This window comes from Aethalodelphis obliquidens, unplaced genomic scaffold (genome assembly GCF_003676395.1).
Source record: "Aethalodelphis obliquidens isolate GAN/ISIS:26980383/991018 unplaced genomic scaffold, ASM367639v1 scaffold34, whole genome shotgun sequence".
NCBI lineage: Eukaryota > Metazoa > Chordata > Mammalia > Artiodactyla > Delphinidae > Aethalodelphis > Aethalodelphis obliquidens.
This window is the reverse complement of record NW_020837978.1, coordinates 20,605,383-20,625,249: the sequence shown is the minus strand read 5'-3', so window position 1 is coordinate 20,625,249 and position 19,867 is coordinate 20,605,383. Positions and strand designations below refer to the sequence as shown.

Here is a 19,867-nt window from a genome sequence, read left to right as displayed (position 1 = left end):
AACTAGATGTATGAAGAATGTACACAGCCTTGGAGGTGTGGTGTTATCTGCCGATATCCTGTGGGCATACACTCCCATCAGACAGTTGAGCTGAGAGCTGAAAGTTTACATGCCTCCTTCCGCCTCTTCTAATCCCATCGGCATTTAAGCCTAGCTCCTTACATCATTGAAATATAAGCCCTAAAATAAGATTTACCCACTCATCCACTATGATCTGTGTATTTATTCTCCTTTCTGAAGAGCTACGCTGCTGTCACAATGCATAAGCAATTGTACTTTACTCCAGTACCCTAGCATAGCTCCATGAGTGCCCTAACCAAGACCCAAATGGTAATATTGCTGCCAGATCCCGCTGGGCCCAGCTGCTCGGCCTACCCGCAGGAGGTGCTAAGATAGATCCACTTCCATACCCGCATCCCCTCTGAAGCCAGAGGCATCAAGGGTTCCTCTGTTGGTGATATTCTTGGTGAATACCTTCGGGAGGCCCCCTGTCATTCAAATCAAAGATTCTTTTTAGGTTACTGTGAATGTGTAAAAGACAAGTTGTGATAAAGTATCTCTTTATTGGCAGTCTATGGCTGGGAATCAATCAATTGCTCCCTCGATTCTCTTTCCTACTTTGTGACTAAAAGAAAATGCGTTATCTATTATAACCTAATCTCCACAGTGACATATTCTAACTTCTGCTGTATTGTATTTTCTGGGTCCCACAGACTAACCCTCGTACAACGTGGGAAGGGGGCTGCTCAAGGGTGCCAATACCAGGAGGTAGGGGTAATGGAGTGCCGTCTTAGAAACTGGCTACCACACTAGGTCTGCAATGAAGTCATCCAAAAGTATGAAATTGGCTTAGAGTTGACCATGGTTAAATTCCGTGCCTACTATCTTTGTCTAATATTTCACAATAAGACATGTGGTGGTGATAGGGACTTTTGGGGGCAGGTTCCTGACTCTAATGACAGTAAAATTATTACTGGACATACGATGCTGGGTTTTCTTTGGGGACGTATCCAATTCAACACCTTCTAGAATTTATGCCATTATCTTCAGTTTACCAAAAGTTTTTAACCGTACAGTAACTATAGAGAGTATTTTCAAATGCATGTTTAGTAACCATTGTTGTGAATATAATGCTTTATCAGTATTGACTTGCTAATGTGCTGAATCACCTTTATGGATGTGCCAGTACTGAATCATCCTTGGATTCTGGAGAGGAACTCTATGAGGCAGTCATCAAGGACGCCAGCTGCAGATAAGCCAATTAAAGATCATCAGAAACCAAAGTATTTTCAGAGCAGTTAAGTTTCCATAATAATAGCTGTAATTAACTGTGTTTTTCTTGTTTATATGCTCGTGGCTCTGAATCACATAGTTCATTGGATAATACATGATATATTTTTTTGGTTGAGTTTATTATTTGCAGATGTGGTAAACATTCAAGCTCACCAGGTAGATGACATTTAATTCTACTTATTATTAAGGTTGCAAAATCTTCTCATGAGTGATCCTCTCTGTCATTAAGTCAAACATGCGAATTTATTTCCAAGCGTGTCTTCTAATACTTCTGAAACGGTCTCGTGCAATAGGACCGTTTTTAGAAAGCCTCTGAGGATTTGTTTATTGGATGGAGTATAGGAGAGGCAATGTTTCAAATAGAGGAGGAGCTCTAGAGAGACAAACTAATGCCTCCATAGTGCCCATTTGTTTTGGCCTTTAGTACTTTCCCAGATATTCTGGAAAGAGGCCAGAGCATCTGTTTTTGTTATTTTGATGACTGTTATTCTATAAATCTGAGATAGAAGGATCAGGAGCCTGAGAACAAGCCTCCAACTTCGGAATGGGAATAATAAGCACCCATTTTCTTTAGTATAGGAAAAAGGAGTTTTTCCCATGATCTGGCCTCCCTCCCCTCAGGAAACATGGCGGGGTTTGAGGCTACAGAACAAGTGAGTGTTAAAAGTATTCCTTTGCCTCTCATTGCCCTCTGTACCTTTGTTTCATTTCGGGGCCTCTCTCAAATGTCTGGAGTGAGGGTTATAGACAGTGATGTGCTGGTAAATGTTAAACAACGGGCTCTAACAGAAAAACAAATACACACACACACACACACACACACACACGCATACATATACATGTTAATAAAACCCTTGATACCGCTCAAGGGTTAAGGTAAAAAAACTCTGTTAAATATTTTCATACAGTTTTAGAAATAGATTTTAGCTAAAACCTCCTTGATTTTCAGATTAGACCAATAATTTCAAAGGAATTGCTATTTCTTACAAAATCTACTTACCGCTTTATAATTTTATTGCCCACAATAGTGTCATAAAATCAGACTGCAAATAACTGCTTGATTACTATCCATTTCATCACAGAAGTCACTCACACCATTGACCAATGAATATAGTCCTGACATAAATGTTGATTCTTTTTTTAAAAATTTCACCACGTAAGAAAAAACTATGTCAGAGCATTGCTCAGATGTCATTGACATGAGGGACTCCTTTGCTGAATCAGATAATAGTTTCTGAATACTAGAAAAATATTTCCTTAATATTTGGGGTTATTCACAGTGTAACAGCTGCAGATACACCACACTTTTAAGTTTAATGCACATTTTCTCCAAGATGTTTTAAAATCTAGATAATCACCAAACTTAAATCTAGATAATCACCAAAACAATAAGTTAAGTCCTGCCTATATAGCATTTGTTGATTTCCATGGCGTAAAAAAATCCTATCGGGCTGATTTCCAGCTACCAGCACTTCTCTGAAATCAGAACTGGGAAGAAAGCACAATAGGAAGCCGTTAAATGGCATGTCTATCATTTAGACAGAATTAACGAAAATAACCTCAAGGGCATAGGTAATAGTAAACACTGGCAAAAATTAGAAGGTGATGTATATTTTTACCTGTTCTAAATTTATTTAATTGTAGTTTTATACGATTTAATTTTTAGTAATGGTCTTATTTAACACCAAAATTCCCCCAAATTTAATGATTGACCCTTGCAAGCAGGTTTGCTCTCACTGGAACCTAATCCGTCACAGCACTGGCTCCGTGAGTGACAATTTGTAGGGATTAGGGACAGAGTTCAATGCTTAAGAGAATCCCAAGTATCTGGCTGAAGCAAACGCATTAGATGTGTTTCTTCAAACCTCCCTGCCTCCCCATTACAATCCATCCGCATTGGTGCCAACAGTCTCTCAGTAACTCGCACATCTGACCATTTCACTCTCATACTCAGAAGCTTTGAACACCTACCCTTTTGATTAGCGGTTCCAATCTCTTTAGCATCCCCCACAAAAGTTTGCGTCAACCATCCCCAAGCTGCCATCCAGTCAAGTCTTCCTGCTGTGTGCCTGTGTTGTCTAGTCATACTGGACTCTTTATTACTCAAAGAGGCCATTCTCGCCACACCTCAGGGCCTTTGACGATGCTCTTCTATATCCCTCAGTCGGTCTTGCCCTTTCCTCCGCATGGCATTTAGTAACTCCCTCATCCGGGTCTGGCTCACATAACCTTCTCCTTGGAAAGCTTTTCTTTACCTTCCTCTCCCGAATGAACCAGACTTTCAATCCAGTAGCTCTCGTACACTTTTGTACATATTATCTGCTATACGATACGTTTTTTTCTTAAGCACTTATGATTTTTCTAAAATTATCTGGCTCATTTATTTGTTCATTTGCACATCCATAAGTTCTTTGAAACATTGTCTGGTTTGCCACCAATTCCCCGGGGCCAAGAGCAGTTATCATTGGCATGTGCATGCTCCGTAACCCTTGTTTAATGAGTGGGTGGAAGACACTTTAAGCCCTTAAGTATACTGGCGCTCCAAGGTCCAACCATCTAGCTTCACAAGGTATTTTTCCTTAATAAAATTCTTGCTTAGATTTTTTATTATTCTGTTTAGGACTTTTGCATCTACTCGAGTAATTGAGATTAGCTTTGAGTTTTCCTGTGCTACCTTTGTCTAATTCTGGTTTCAGAGTAATGTTAACTCATAGAACCCCACAGAAGTTGCTTCATTTTTCTGTTAGTTTACAAAAACTGGGATTAAAAATTTTAATTTATTTTCTTCTTATTATTTTCTTTTTAATTTCTGACAGACATAGAAGGCATCCCAATAAGAATATACCATCAGAGAACTGTGTTCAGAAGTCACTGGAAATAATCCATTCTTTGTGGATTCATGTTACCAATATGATATACAGTCACCTTCATTCATGTCAGTCTGTTTTCAGAATTTGCTTATTTTCCTTTTGATGTAATTTTATTTCTTGAACCTGTGAAGTATGAACATGGTTCAAAATTTCCATCCTTTACCCAAAAGTATCACTCAAGATGCATTTTTTCTGCATTCTTTCTTCACCTCATAGTATATCATGGAGCGCTTTCCCTACCGGCACATGAAGATGATTCTCATTCATTTTCATGGCTTCCCAGGTGCTCCAGTGTGAATCTGTCCTGGAGATGATTCAACCTTTCCCCTACGGATGGACATTAACATTATTTCCATTTTATAATATATCACAAATAATGCTGCCTGAGCAACTTCGTACATTTTTGTTAATTCATATATGTAGAATCATATCTTTCAGGTAGATTCTTAGAAGTGGAATTCCTGAGTCCAAGGTTAAGGCATATGTTACTTTGTTAGATATTACTAAACTTTCCCACCATATGTATTATATCATCTTACACTCCCACCAGCAATGTACATGTATGCCCATTTCTCCTTAGCATTGTCAGCTGGGAGGGTTGTAGGACTTTTGACTATCAGATAGGCAAGAATTGATATCCCAGTGTAGTTTTAACGTGCCCTTCATTTTGATTATAAATGAATATCTTTTCATGTATTTAAGGGTCATTTGCCTTTTTCTCCACTGTGAACTTTCTTTTCATCTTGTTAAATAAATAGGACTACACTGAATTTGACATCTTTAGGATGTTATATCATCCTGTCCACAAGTATAAGATGCTTTCTTGTTTATTTAAATCTCCTTTTGATTCTTTTAGGAATATTTAAAGTTTTTCTTATATAGGATTTACATTTCTTATTAAGTTTACTCCTAGATATTTCACATATTTTGCTTCTTTTGAAAATTTGGTCTTTTCCTTTTTTATAACTTCTAACTGGTTATAGTTTATAATTAATGCTATTGACTTTTGTCTTAGTTTCATATCCTGCCACTTTACTGAATTATCTTGCTTTTCATTGGTTCTCTTGGGTTACCTTCAAGAAAGTTCTGTTAGCCTGTTGCCTACAGATAGAGTGTGTCCTTTACTAATCTGATTCTTGGGCTCCCATTTGCTCCCTTTCCAATGCTCCTTATGAGAGCACTTATACAACACTTTCTATGTGTTGGTCAATGTTTGAAGCACTTTACACACATTTATACTTTTAATACTCACAACAAATCTACAAAATACTGTCATTATCCTTATTTCACAGAGAGGTTAAGTAACTTGCTTGTATGGAATGGAGTCAGGATACCAGCCCTTGACCCTGGCTATAGGGTCTGTCCTCTTACCCTCCACCTATTACAAAATAAAATCGTTTCCCTTAAATTTTCCTTTTAGTTCAACCACCTTGGAATTCTTAGATGGGAGGAGACAAAAGCAAGAGGAGTTTCTTTTCTTTCTTTTTTTCTTCGTTTTCTTTTTCTCATACCCACTGTTCTCCTTAAGAATGTCAGGCATCCCTTCAGACTCTACTTGAATACTTTCCACTACAACCGTTTACTTTAAAGCTTTTGAGTGGGTTTAATGCCATCAGGCTCCTCTCTCTCTCACTCTAATTTTCACTTCCCTTTCAATGAAAGATAAGAATTAAGAGCAAAAAACATCGGGGATTCCCTGGTGGCGCAGTGGTTGAGAGTTCGCCTGTCGATGCAGGGGACGCGGGTTCGTGTCCCGGTCCGGGAAGATCCCACATGCCGCGGAGCGGCTGGGCCCGTGAGCCATGGCCGCTGAGCCTGCGCGTCCGGAGCCTGTGCTCCGCAACGAGAGAGGCCACAGCAGTAAGAGGCCCGTGTACCGCCAAAAAAAAAAAAAAAAGAGCAAAGACATCAGTATTGTTGCTACAGAAAAAGGGCAGAATGCACTTATTTGTTCAATATGCTAGTAAGTGTGGAATTCTTATTGTGTTGAGTTAGTTTTGGCTTGGGTTTGTCACACAATCTCTTGTTAGTGACAGAAGTCAAATTGAAATAGCATTTTAAAAAGAGAGACAGACAAAAGTGGAGGGTGGTGGTTTGTGCTAAGTAGACTGAGACACCTCACATTATAAGAGCCTTTGGAACAAGCACACCTGTTGAGACTGGATATAAATGTATCTCTCCGTTCCTCATCCCAAACTTCCAAACTCATTTTTGTTGTTCCCCTTCACTTCACCTTTCTTCTCAATCTTTCCCAAGAGGCCGGAGACACTTCCTCAGCCCCTCCAGTCTCATTCACACCCTCATAAAAAGAAAGAAAAATTATGTTCAAGCCGCTGAAAATCTCAGAAAGCTCTTTCACTGGCTCAGCTCAGGCCACTTCCCTACTTTTGGGCCAATCACTGTGGCCCAGGAGAGCAGTTCTATTGGCAATAAGCCTGTGTAATTCTCCCAGCATTTTTCAAACGGCAGTGTCCTACCCTGCCTTGAAATCAATTTCGTGAGCACCCAGAGCATGGTTATGAAGAAATGTAAAAGGTTAGAACAGGATTAAAAATCTAATGACAATCTAAATTTCAAGAAAAACTAACTTTCACAGAGTAGTTACAAACAGAATTTACAAGGAAGGTGTCAAGATAACATTTTTAACTGGACTGTTTTATTGAAAGATTGTATATTGTTCTTTGGAATCTAGCCACAGCTCTTTCTCAGAAACTATGTGCTTAGCCTTTGGTTTTTGGTTTGTTGTTTCCGTTCCCCAGAAATACATATGACTTACTGGGCTTTGCTAACTGGAGACTTTACTGGCACTTGCCTCTGTGGTGGTGGCCCTTGGTTTCCCTTAATATCGGACTGGGCTTCCCTGGTGGCGCAGTGGTTGAGGGTCCGCCTGCCGATGCAGGGAACACGGGTTCGTGCCCCGGTCCGGGAAGATCCCCCATGCCGCCGAGCGGCTAGGCCCGTGAGCCGTGGCCGCTGAGCCTGCGCGTCCGGAGCCTGTGCTCCGCAACGGGAGAGGCCACAACAGTGAGAGGCCCGCGTACCGCAAAAAAAACACAAAAAAACCCAAATATCGGACTGAACGCCCGCCCTGGGCGATGGTTGTGCAGTGTCAGGCAGGATGATGCCTGACTTGTAGCTGCCATGTTGTCTGCCAGGCCTTGCATCGACCCTCGCTCCGAGCAGACTTACTCCTTGCCAGCCAGGGAGAAGACACGATAAACTTCTGCCTACCTGCTCCCCACCTCCAAAAGAGAGAAAGCTGAAAAACAAGAGTTAACACACGATTGAGGGAAATACCCGCAGGCTATTTTAGCTACTTGACTAAGGTATAAGGTGTGGTTAGTGTTCTGATTGGCTGATGTCAGGGAGGCATTTATCCAATCAGAGAGTTGAATTGGCAGTCCTACTTTTACTTTTATTCTACTATAATCATCCTCCAATCAGACCTGGTTGTTTCAAAGCTTAATTTGAATATATGGACTATAAATGAATCCCTCCCACGGCATCCATGTAAATCATCAGTCTTTCTTAGAGAGCAAGTTGCGTTACAATGACTGATTTTCTGAGGGGTTTTTGTGAGTCTCTAAGAAAGGCGATTGAAAAGCAAGGACTGCAAATGTTGACATTACAACAGGAGTTGTGTTTGTTTGGCGAGTTCCTAAAGCAAGTTTGCTTCAAAATCCAGCTGTGGTAGTAGGATCAAGTTTTCTGGGAAACACCGCAAGTTAGAATTCGGTGCCTCTAGTACTGCCCAGAGAACTGCAAGGCTATTGGGCTGTTTTACTAGAACCCAAAGGGTTTATTCAGAGCCATTTCAAGTTCTTCCGTCAAAGGAGTGTTTCCTGTTTACTGACCATCTAGGACATCAGCAAGAAGTGAGTAATAATTTATAATTTATCTCTATAATTTCGTTATTTTGGAATGTTATATGAATGAGATCATACAGTATATAACCTTTTGAGATTGACTTTATTTTCACACAGCATAATTCCCCAGAGATCCGTCCAAGGTGTTGCATGTATCAGTAGCTTGTTCCTTTTTATTGTCGAATAGTATTCCACGGTATGGATAAACAACCGCATATTTAACATTCGCCTATTAAAGGACATATTAGTGTTTTTCCAAGCTTTGACCACTACAAAATAAACAAATCAAAAACAAATAAACAAAACCCTGGTGTAAACATTCACCCGCAGGTTTTTGTGTCAATGTAAATTTTCATTTCTCTGGGATGGACGCTCAGTAGTGGGAGTGCTGGATCACACAGTAAGCATGTTTAGATTTTTAAGAAACTACCAAAATATTTTCCTCCACCTTCATGCCAGCATTTCATTTTTGTCACTAGTTTTAATTTTAGTTGCCTAATGGGTATATATTAACATTTCGTCATAGTCTTAATCTCATTTCTCTAATGGTTATTAATGTTAAACAGCTTTTCATGTGCTTTGCTTGCCATCTCTATGTCTTCTGTGAAATGTCTCTGACTTTCGCCCATTTTTTAATGGGATAATTTGGGTTTGGGGTTTTTTTTGTTGTTGTTGTTTTTAACTATTGAGCTTGGAAAGCTCTTTATATACTCTAAAAATAAGGCTTTTGTCATATATGAAGTTTGCATATATTTCTTTTATGTCTATAGTTTGTCTTTTTATCCTTTCCACAGGGACTTTCACAAAACAAAAGTTTTTACTTTTGATGAGATTTACCAACTTTTTCTTTTCTGGATCGTTTGGGTTTCATTTTTGCCTAGCTCTAGATCCCCATATTTTTATATCTTTTTTTCTAAAAGGTTCATAGATTTATATTTTACATTTAAATCTACCATCCATTTTGAGTTACTTTTTGTAAGTGGTTTGAGGCTTAAGTGGAGGTTCTTATTTTTGCCTATTGCTCCATCATCATTTGTTGAAAAAACTATTCTTCTTCATTGTATTTGTCTTCATCATTGTCTAAAATCGGTTGGCCACACTTACGTGGGACAATCTGTGGGTTCTCTGTTCTGGTCCACTGATACATTTATCTATCCCTTTCCTGTTACTACACAGCCTTGATTACTGTAATACATAATAAATCTTGAAATTGGGGAGAGTGATTCTTCCCACTTTATTCTTCTTTTTCAAAATTATTTTAGACATTGTACCTGGCAGCTATTAGTTTTAGGAGGTTTTTTGTTTGTTTTGTTTTGTTTTGTTTGTAGATTCTTTGTTTTCTTCTACACAGACCATCATGTCATCTTTGAACAGAAGGAATTTTGTTTCCGTCTTTCAGATCCATATGCCTTTAGCTTCTTTTTCTTGCCTGATTGTGCAATGGAGGACTTCAATGTGAAGTTGAATTTAATGGTGAGGATGGATATCTTTGCCTTGTTCTTGACCTTATGGGGAGGCATTGCGTCTCTTCATTAGTTATGGTGTTACCTGTAGGATATCTGTAGATGCCCTTCATTAGACACAGAGACTTCTCTTCTACTAATCTGTTGAGTTTTTAATCAGATAAGGTTGATGAATTTTGTCAAATGTTTTTTCTGCATTCACTGATATGATCATGTTGTTTTTCTTTATACTGTTAATATGGTGGGTTACACTGATCGATTTTGAATATTGATCCAGTCTTACATTCTTTGATCTACATTGCTGGACTTGATTTGCTAATATTGTATCAATGTTCATAAGGAATATTGGTCTAGTTTTTGTTTGTACTGTTTTTGTCTGATTTTAGTATTAGGGTAATTTTGGACTCATAAAATGAGTTGGGAAGTATTTTATCTTCTTTTATATTCTGGAAGAAATTGTGTGAAATCAGTGTTATTTCTTCTTTAAAGATTTGGTAGAATTCTCCAGTGAAACCATCTAGATCTAGTGGTTTCATTTCCTGAAGGGTTTTAATTACTATTTCAGTTTCTTTAAGATATAAGAATATTTAATTTCTATAATTTACCTTAGATGAATTCTGCTAGTTTCTTTTCCCTTATTATCATTTTAATAGTCTGTTATTTTATCCCCTGTTTTGAGATTGGTAGTTTGTGTCTTCTCTCTTTTATTATCAGTCTTGATACAGCTTTTTCAATTGTATTGGTCTTTTTAAAAGACTTTTTGTTTCAATGATTTTTCTGTTGTTTTTCTGTTTTAATCTCATTGAGTTCTCCTCTTGCTTTTATTTTCTTTATGTTTAATTGAACTTACTTTGCTCTTCTTTTTCCATGTCTTAACATTGAAACTTAGATTAATGATTTGAGAACGTTTACCTTCTCTGATATAAACATTTAGTGCTAAATTTCCCACTAAGCATGGCTTTCACTGCATTCTACAAATTTTTTAAATTAAACTTTTTTATTTTGAGATCATGGTAGATTCACATGCAGTTGTAAGAAATAATGCAGAGAGATACCATGCACCCTTTGCTCAGTTTCCCCCAAAGGTAACATCTTGCAAAACTTAGTACAATATCACAACCAGGATATTGCTGATGCTTTAATCAGGATATAGAATATTGCCATCACCGCAAGGATCCCTCATGTTGCCTTTTTATAGCCACAGATACTTCTCTGCTACCACCTCCTCAACTCTTGGGCCACTAATATATTCTCTGTTTCTTATGTCGTTTCAAGAATGTACCATAAATTGAATTTATAGTAGGTAATCTTTTGGAGTTGGCTTTTTTTTTAATAGACTTTATTTTTTAAAGCAGTTTTAGGTTTAAAGCAGAAAAATTGTGCAGAAAGTACAGCGACTTCTCATGTACCTCCTCTTCTTCTACATTAGTGTGGTACACTTGTTACAATTAATGAACCACTATTGATATGTTATTATTAAAGTCTAGTTTGTGTTAGGATTCACTCTTTGTGCTGTAAAGTTCTGTGGGTTTTGACAAATGCATAATGTCGTGTATCTACCTTATAGTATCATACAGAGTGGTTTCCCTGCCCTAAAAATCCTGTGTGCTCCACTCGTTCATCCCTGCTCCCTCCCACCACCAAACCCTGGCAGCTGCTGGCCTTTTTACTATCTCTGTCGTTTTACCTTTTCCATGATATGATTAGTTGGACTCATACAGTATGTAGTCTTTTCAGACTGGCTTCTTTCACTTAGCAGTATGCATTTAAGATTCCTCTATGCCTTTCCTTGGCTTGATAGTTCATTTGTTTTTATCACTGAATGATACTCCATTGTATGGGTGTAACATAGTTTATTTATCCATTCACCTGTTGAACAACATCTTGGTTGTTTCCAGTTTTTGGCAATTGTGCATAAAGCTGCTATAAACATTTTGTGTGTATGTGTGTGAATGTACATATAAACTCACTTGGATAAATACCTACGAGCGCTATTACTGGATCAAATAGCCAATGTTTACTATTGTAAGAAACTCTGTCTTCCAAAGTGGCCATACCATTTTGTGTCACAAACAGCAATGAATGGGTGTTCCTGTTGCTTTATTTCCTACTTAGCATTTCATATTGTCAGTGTTTTGGATTTTGGTCATTCTAATAGGTGTGAGATAATAGTGGTATCTCATTGTGGTTTTAATTTGCAGTTCCCTAATAAAATATGGTATTGAATACCTTTTCATGTGCTTATTTGCTGTCTGTATACCCTTTTTGGTGAAATGTCCCTTCATGCTTTTGCCCATTTTCTGATTGGATTCTTTAACATTTTCTAACTATTGGATTTTGGAAGTTCTTTATATATTCTAGATACTAGCCCTTTATCAAATATGTATTTTGCAACTATTTTCTTTGAACCTGTATCTCGTCTTTTCATCCTCTTAACAGAGTGTATTTCTTATGGTCACCGTAACAGATTTTCACAAACTGGGTAGTTTAAAACAACAGAAATTTGTTCTCATGTAATATTGGCAGGACGAAGTCCAAAATCAGGTGCTGGCAGAATTGGTTCTTTCTGGATGCTCTGAGAGATAATTTGTCCCATGCTTCCCTTCTAGTTTCTGGTGGCTTCTAGGAATCTTTTGTGTTGCCTGATTTGTAGCTGCATCTCTTCAATCTCTGCTTTCATCTTCCACGCAATCTTCTCTTCTGTGTGTCTTCTCTTCTGTCTCTTATAAGAATACTTGTTACTGGATTTAGGCCCTACTGGGGTCCTTGAGATGATCTGAGATCCTGGATAACCCAGAATGAACACAGATACCAACTAGAATCCAAGCAGAACCTGAAAGGTTGGGATTAAGGAGAATCAGAAGAAAGGTATCAGGAATGAAATGACTTATATCACACAGGGTTTATTTTTTATATTTCTTTATGGTAACAAGGGGAGAGACTATTCATTTGGGAAAACCTAAATTTTGCTGCCAGATATTTTTAAGCGGAAAACTGTGATCTAATATCACTATTATATTTCAGTGAATGCAGCAAGCTTAGCTCTTATTTCCAGCATCATGTTATTTGGGTGGCATTAGTATATGATGGTCATATACTATTGGTTGATTAACACACTGATGAGTTTAGTTGGACCATGTAAGAAAGTAAAGTTCAAGATGGAAAAGACAAGAGGGTGTCACTTTTATTTCTACTGGGTAGAAAGGGCTTGGAGGCAAACTTAGTTAAATGTGATCCAGGTCTGATAAAATTTCAAGATTTTAGATGACTCATTGGGTAAGAGAAGGAACCATGAGTAACAGACTGACGTTATCTCACTGCCCTCATATGGATTCTGGCAGTAGAGGTAAGGATTGAAAAGATGACTCCATGGAATGGATCCCCACCCAGAAAGGATGACCCCATCAGAATGTTCTGATGATCCACAAATACTCTCAAAGGGCCAGCCATACTCCTTTTTTGGTGTTAAATTTGTCTTTTAATTGCCTTATATCATTAGAAAAAGGAGGAAAATTCCATCCTTTAACTAAATTTCATCCTCCTCTGCCTCTCTCTCCCTTATTCTGTATTTATCTCTCAGTGGTACACCATGATTAAAAACAAGGCCATTTTCATTTCAGTACTAAAAAAAGTACTGAGATGAAGGACCCAGATTAATGACCAAACACATTTCATTGACAGTGGTGCTGGACAGAGGGTTTTCGTTGTGCCAAGTTGAAAGCTGTCCCTTGAATTTGCCAGACAAATGTGCTTGCAAGTGAAACACGTAGTTGAAATATATTAAGGAAAGATAGGGGAGACATTAAAAGTAACCTGAATAACCCTGAGAACAGAAAGAAAAGCTACTGGGACTAAGTCCTTAGAGCGTGGAATCTCAGCAGCCACAGAATTTTTTTCTGATGTTGCCTTCATTTGCTTAATTTGTTCTAAGAACAAGAGATTAGTCACTGACGGCTCTAGATTAATTTTCTAAAGTCTTCAGATTGCCCTGCACCTATACAAATGCGTCCCTTCAATTTCCAGGTCTGAGAATCCCAGGAAAGATTGGGTGGCATTCCCACTCTTTGAATGAATATTTTGGCCCAGAGAGTGCAGTTTCTTTATTGGCTAAACCTGTGTGCCTCATGAGCTGCTTGGATCAGCCATTCCTATCATTTCAGCGTTCCAAACAGCAAATCATGAACCATTTGTGAAGTAGGATACTCAAGAGAACAGTTGAACAAAACGGAATAATTAAGAACAGTAATCTCAGAATCCTTCCACAGTGGCATATTGTTTATGAAAACTTTTAAGTTATTTGTATGCATGTGTATTTCTGAGTGTGATTTTGCTCATATAGTAAAACGGATTTCTTAATGTGTTGTAGGAAAAAAAAAGAAAAACTCAGTGTACTGCATTGAATATAAATTTGTGTATTTGAATTCTGTCAGTGCTGCTGCTTGTGTAACTCATTACTCACAGCAGCAAGGCAGTTTCCCCTGTTTTGCGTAACAGACTGCATTAGAGCATGATTGCTCACTTAACCCCTGGGCTCCTCATTTACCCATTTAGATAGTAATCAGATGTACTTATTTCCCCTTCTGGGCTTCAGCATCAAGCCTCATTTATCCTTGTTTCTCCTGATTTCATATGTCTTTAACCCCCCTTCTTCTCCCCAATTTTTCCATAGTCTGATTCCAGTGGAATATTACAATTCTTTTACTAAGTGTTTGGTATGGCTTTCTGAAATTATAAATGAAAAACTGCTATCAATCACCAAAAAGCACGATTTTATTTTACTTATTAAAATGGCTTCTCGTATAACAGTTTGCATGAACTGAGGATAAAAGATTAACACCAGCATTTTAAAAAATTCTTTTTTAATTTTTATTCTATTTTGGAGTGTAGTTGATTAACAAATGCTATGTTAGTTTTCGGTGTACAGCATAGTGATTGAGTTATACGTGTATCTATTCTTTTTCAAGTTCTTTTCCCATTTAGGTTATTACAGAATATTGAGCAGAGTTCCCTGTGACATACAGTAGGTCCTTGCTGGTTACCTATTTTAAATATAGCAGTGTGTATATGTCAGTCTCCAACTCCCAATCTATCCCTCTCCCCTACTCTCCCCCCTCTCCCCCCTCCCCCGTAACCATAACTTCATTCTCTAATTCTGTGAGTCTGTTTCTGTTTTGTAAATAAGTTCATTTATATCATTTTCTTCTGGATTTCACATGTAAGAGATATCATATGATGTTCGTCTTTCTCTGTCCTACTTACTGCACTTAGTATGATTATCTCCAGGTCCATCCATGTTGCTGCATATGGCATGATTTCATCTTTTTAATGGCTAATATTCCATTGTATATATGTACCACATCTTCTTTATCCATTCATCTGTTGATGGACATTTAGGTTGCCTCCATGTCTTGGCTATTGTGAATAGTGCTTCAGTGAACACTGGGGTGCATGTATCTTTTTGAATTATGGTTTCCTCCAGATATATGCCCAGGACTGGGATTGCTGGATCATACAGTAGCTCTATTTTTAGTTTTTTAAGGAACCTCCATACTGTTCTCCTTAGTGGCTGTATCAATTTACATTCCCACCAACAGTGTAGAATGTACTGTTGGTGGGAATGTAAACCAACCTTTTCTCCACACCCTCTCCAGCACTGATTATTTCTAGACTTTCTGATGATGGCCATTCTGACTGATGTAAGGTGATATCTCATTGTAGTTTTGATTTGTATTTCTCTAGTAATTAGCGATGTTGAGCATATTTGCATGTACCTCTTGGCCATCGGTATGTCTTCTTTGGAGAAATGTCTAGGTCTTCTCATTTTTTGCTTGGGTTGTTTGGGTTTTTGATATTGAGCAGCGTGAGCTGTTTGTAAATTATGGAGATTAATCCCTTGTCGGTCGTATTGTTTGCAAATATTTTCTCCCATTCTGTGGGTTGTTTCTTCGTTTTGTTTATGGTTTCCTTTGCTGTGCAAAAGCTTTTGAGTTTAATTGGGTCCCATTTATTTATGTTTTTATTTCCATTACTCTAGGAGGTGGATCAAAAAAGATATTGCTGCGATTTATGTCAAACAGTGTTCTGCCTATGTTTTCCTCTAAGTTCTTTAGTAATCCGGTCCTACATTTAAGGCCTTTAATCCATTTTGAGTTTATTTTTGTGTATGGTGTTAAAGACTGTTCTAATTTCAACACCAGCATTTTGAAGTAGCCATAATTAATATTACATTGAATATAAATGACTCATTGAAATGTTTTTTTTGAAACTTGGTCACAGCTCCTTTTCTGAAAGATGGCTCTGAAGAGAACTGTTGATTTCCAATATAATTATTTCCCAGTTAATTGTGAAGCATTACCCTGCAGGTGTTACTTGCACCTAATTTTATTTCCCTTTTGTTACAGCAGAATCCTTTTAATATTTCTAAATGATTTGTCTAACGTAGTCCAGAATAGTATTAAAATATGATAAAGGGCTTCCCTGGTGGCGCAGTGGTTGAGGGTCCGCCTGCCCATACAGTGGACAAGGGTTCGTGACCCGGTCCGGGAGGATCCCACATGCCGCGGAGCGGCTGGGCCCGTGAGCCATGGCCGCTGAGCCTGCGCGTCCGGAGCCTGTGCTCCGCAACGGGAGAGGCCACAACAGTGAGAGGCCCGCGTACCAAAAAAAAAAAAAAAAAAAAAAAAAGATAAAAAGTCTGCTAACAGTAACTACTATTATTCTACTAAGAAACAAAAACTATCCAACTAAACATACTAGCAAATGTTAAGCATCTTCTGAGTTTAACAAGACTATTTTTCCCTTCGGCTTTATAAAGTGAATTGTTTGCTTTCACTCAACATTGAAACAACCTCACATTCTTAGATCCCCATTTGTCATTGTTTGGTAATTTTTTAATGGGCTGCCAAAGTTAGTTCACATTTAATGGAGATTTATGGGTTATTTAAAACATATTGCACTGCACTTAGTAGCATGCTTTTTTCATTAAATTTTATATTTCTTCAAAAATATTTTTTCATAATCTGGACCACTTCCTTAGCTATAGATTTCTCTTTTCCTTAAATATCTAAGAGGATGGTAGCTCATCGACTTTTTTTCCCATTTATCTTAGTCCTCACTGCTTTCTAGGTTCAATTTAAGCAATTTATATTTTTCCGGAAACTCTTACATTTCATCAGTATTTTTAAATGTTTTTTTTAAACTATGTTTTTGTAATTTTAGAACACTTCGATTCTATATATAGGTTTGGGTATACGTTTATAGACAAGAGTAGTGTTCAAATTTTAACTTGGCAACTGTTTAAGGAATTTTTAAATTATAAACATGTAGATTTTTGTTTTGTGTTTGGAAATTTTTGATGCTTTCATTTTCGTACAAAAATTTTGTATTTGGCTGCTTTCTTATTTGTCAGTTGTCTCTGTGGGTGTTTACTCCTAGGCAGTGCTAAAAGATCAACAAAATATTTTGCTTCATTTTCAGTGGTTAAATCTGTTGAATTCAGTGCCTACTATTCCTGAATAATTTGGTGGTAGAAAGCTGCCTTGTCACATTACTTACCCACTCTAATACTGATAGTATTTTACCATTAAAATGGTACGTTTTGTTTGAGATTTATCCTACACACTATCAACCTGTTTGCTGTTTTTCATGTAATTAGCTGTCAAGTATGTCTTTTATCTTTTGGCTTAACATGTCATGCTTAGAGATTTCAGGATATGGAACCACCCTAGAACTCTTGGAAATCCCTTGCTAGAAAGCACTTGAGAGAACAAGCCGCGATGCATACTGACTTGCTAGCTGCTTGGCTGACATTCTGTTGACATGCTCTCCAAACATGAGTTAAGCCAAAAGCTGCAACTTCACAAGTCTTTCTTTGCTTTTAATCCACTCATTTAGTCTAACTTTATCCTCCCTAAAGATCATGCGTCTTAATTCTTTCTTGGGAATTGTGTTCATTGTCAGAACAATCCTAAACTTGCTTCTTTCCCCAAGGAGAATGGCATCTCCTCCAACCCCACCCCCATCCCGCCAGGAGCCCGCTAGGATGTTTGCTTTATCTACTCTGAAATGTAAAAAATTTACACCCAAGTTCACGAGTTTTGTTGGGAAAATTTTTATGAAGTTAAACTGTTTCAGGGGTGTCACCGGAGCTACATACTTTTCAGGGTCTAGAGATTAGCGTTAGTTGTGGTGAGTTCTTTTTTGGTACCAATTACTGCTCTGTAGTCTCTTTCTAAACCTAAGCTGTTTCTCAGTAATTGTGAGTGGCTTTGGTTTCAGCTTGGGGCTTTTCTCCTTTAGACATTCAAGTTACTCACTTGGCTTTGCAACTTGTGAAGTGTTACTTGCACTGAACCTTGTGGTGGTGGCTCTCGGTCTTCCTGGGCAGCAGCACTGCCTGAATGCTGGGTAGGACACCGCCCTGAGCGATGGTCACACCGCCCAGCAGCTTGTTGAGCTCTTCGTCATTACGGATGGCCAATTGCAGGTGACACGGGATCATGCGCATCTTCTTGTTGTCATGGGTCGCATTGCCCGCCAGCTCCAGGACCTCGGCCGTCAGGTACTCCAGCACCGCTGCCAGGTAAACCAGTGTGCCGGCCCCAATATGCTCGACGTAATTGCCCTTGCGGAGAAGGTGGTGGACTCGGCCCGCAGGGAACTGCAGGCCGGCTCTGTACGAACGAGATTTGGCCTTAGTACGTGCTTGCCACGTCCAGACATTACTGTGAGAATACTAATCTGTTATAACGGAAACAAATACCGTTAGGACAGGTACGGGGTCTATTTATAGTCTCACGGTGGGTTGTGATTTACTATTTGATTGGCTGATACCCTTATATCCAATCAGAGAACCATACTGGAATCACCTCATTTACATACACGTCACTATCCGTTATCCAATCAGATGTGAGCTGCCCAATACGTCATCTGAACTCCGCGCATATAAATATCACGCTTCAGCAGAACAACTGCTGCTGGTTTTCTGTTTTAAAACTGTAGGTTAGACATGCCGGAGCAGAGTTCTAAGAGCAGTGCTAGTTCCATGAAAGGCTATAAGAAAGCCGTGACTAAAACTCAGAAAAAGGAGGAGAAAAAGCGCAAGAGATATCGTAAAGAGAGCTATTCAGTTTATATCTATAAAGTACTGAAACAAGTTCATCCGGATACTGGTATATCTTCGAAGGCTATGAGTATTATGAATTCACTTGTTACTGATATGTTTGAGCGCATTGCAGCGGAGGCGTCCCGCCTGGTGCGTTACAACAAGTGTTCGACCGTCACATCCAGGGAGATCCAGACAGCAGTGCGCTTGCTGCTTCCTGGGGAGTTGGCCAAGCACGCAGTGTCCGAGGGCACGAAGGCTGTCAGTAAATACAGTAGTTCCAAGTAAAGAAATTCAGACTTTTGTAACCCAAAGGCTCTTTTAAGAGCCACTTAACTTTCTAGAGAGTTGTAGGCTTTTTACTTGGCTGCTCAGTGTGTGTGGACAGGCTTACTCTTAGAGTGAGCTATAGCTGTTATGCTAGTAACTGTCAGATTCACTTTGCTGCCTTTAGTGTGGTTAAGAAATACGTAGATAACTCGTCCGTCTCACGTGACTATTAAACAGAATGATTTCAGGTGAAATCCCGGATCTCTTAATCATATCAAAGAATAGAGCTCTCTTGAGTTGAACAGAGCTCCTTTAAGTCTGTCTTAAGAGAGGGTGGGTCGAGTGCCATGAGAAACGTGGCTTGCTCTTCTCTGGGTTATGTCCTGTTTTAAGTACTTTCTATCAAGAGACTGAAAGGGAACTGAAGCTGTGGAAAGACAAAGAACATAGGCAAGCTCAGCATGGGAGTGTTAAGGCTGTTTTGCTTCCGGTCTACATTTTCTGTAGTGTGTGAGAATTCTATAGATCAGGTTAGGTGCCCTACATCTGCTGAGATTTCGAGTCCAATAGTTCCTTGGTCTGGTGATGTCATCTGTACATTATTGGGGTGTCTAAACTAGGCTGTTTGTTAAAAACAGCTTGATATTGGGGAGTGGAGGTCTTGCCATACTGGAGTCACACAATCTGGCTAACCACAACTGACTGGCAAACAGAAGTAACGCTGACTGAATTTTTTGGGGGGCGTTACTTTTCTTCCAAGTTATAATAGGATCACTTGCATTTTGTTTTATGAGAAGATAATTAAATTGGTGTTTGTGTCCTATATTACTGGACTCCAATACTAACATGTTCCAAATTGGGTCATAGGGTGTTTATCAAGTCAAGGGACTTTGGGTGGAAGATCTACTCTGTCACGATCGTCTGGACTCTTAGCAGACAAGCATTAAAAAGTGACAAATGACACTGAAATTAACATTAAAAAAGATCAAGTTACTACTTCCC

General features: G+C 38.6%; 1 protein-coding gene and 1 pseudogene across 1 annotated transcript; one reads left to right on the top strand and one right to left on the bottom strand.

Moving 5' to 3' along the window:
* Nucleotides 1–17,830: 17,830 nt before the first annotated feature.
* LOC113631819 (histone H2A type 1-A-like) lies at nucleotides 17,831–18,213 on the bottom strand (annotated as a pseudogene).
* Nucleotides 18,214–18,499: 286 nt separating this feature from the next.
* Nucleotides 18,500–18,883, top strand: LOC113631820 (histone H2B type 1-A-like). Its single transcript, XM_027128543.1, has one exon. The coding sequence runs from the start codon at nucleotides 18,500–18,502 to the stop codon at nucleotides 18,881–18,883; it is 384 nt and encodes a 127-aa protein (XP_026984344.1).
* Nucleotides 18,884–19,867: the final 984 nt, after the last annotated feature.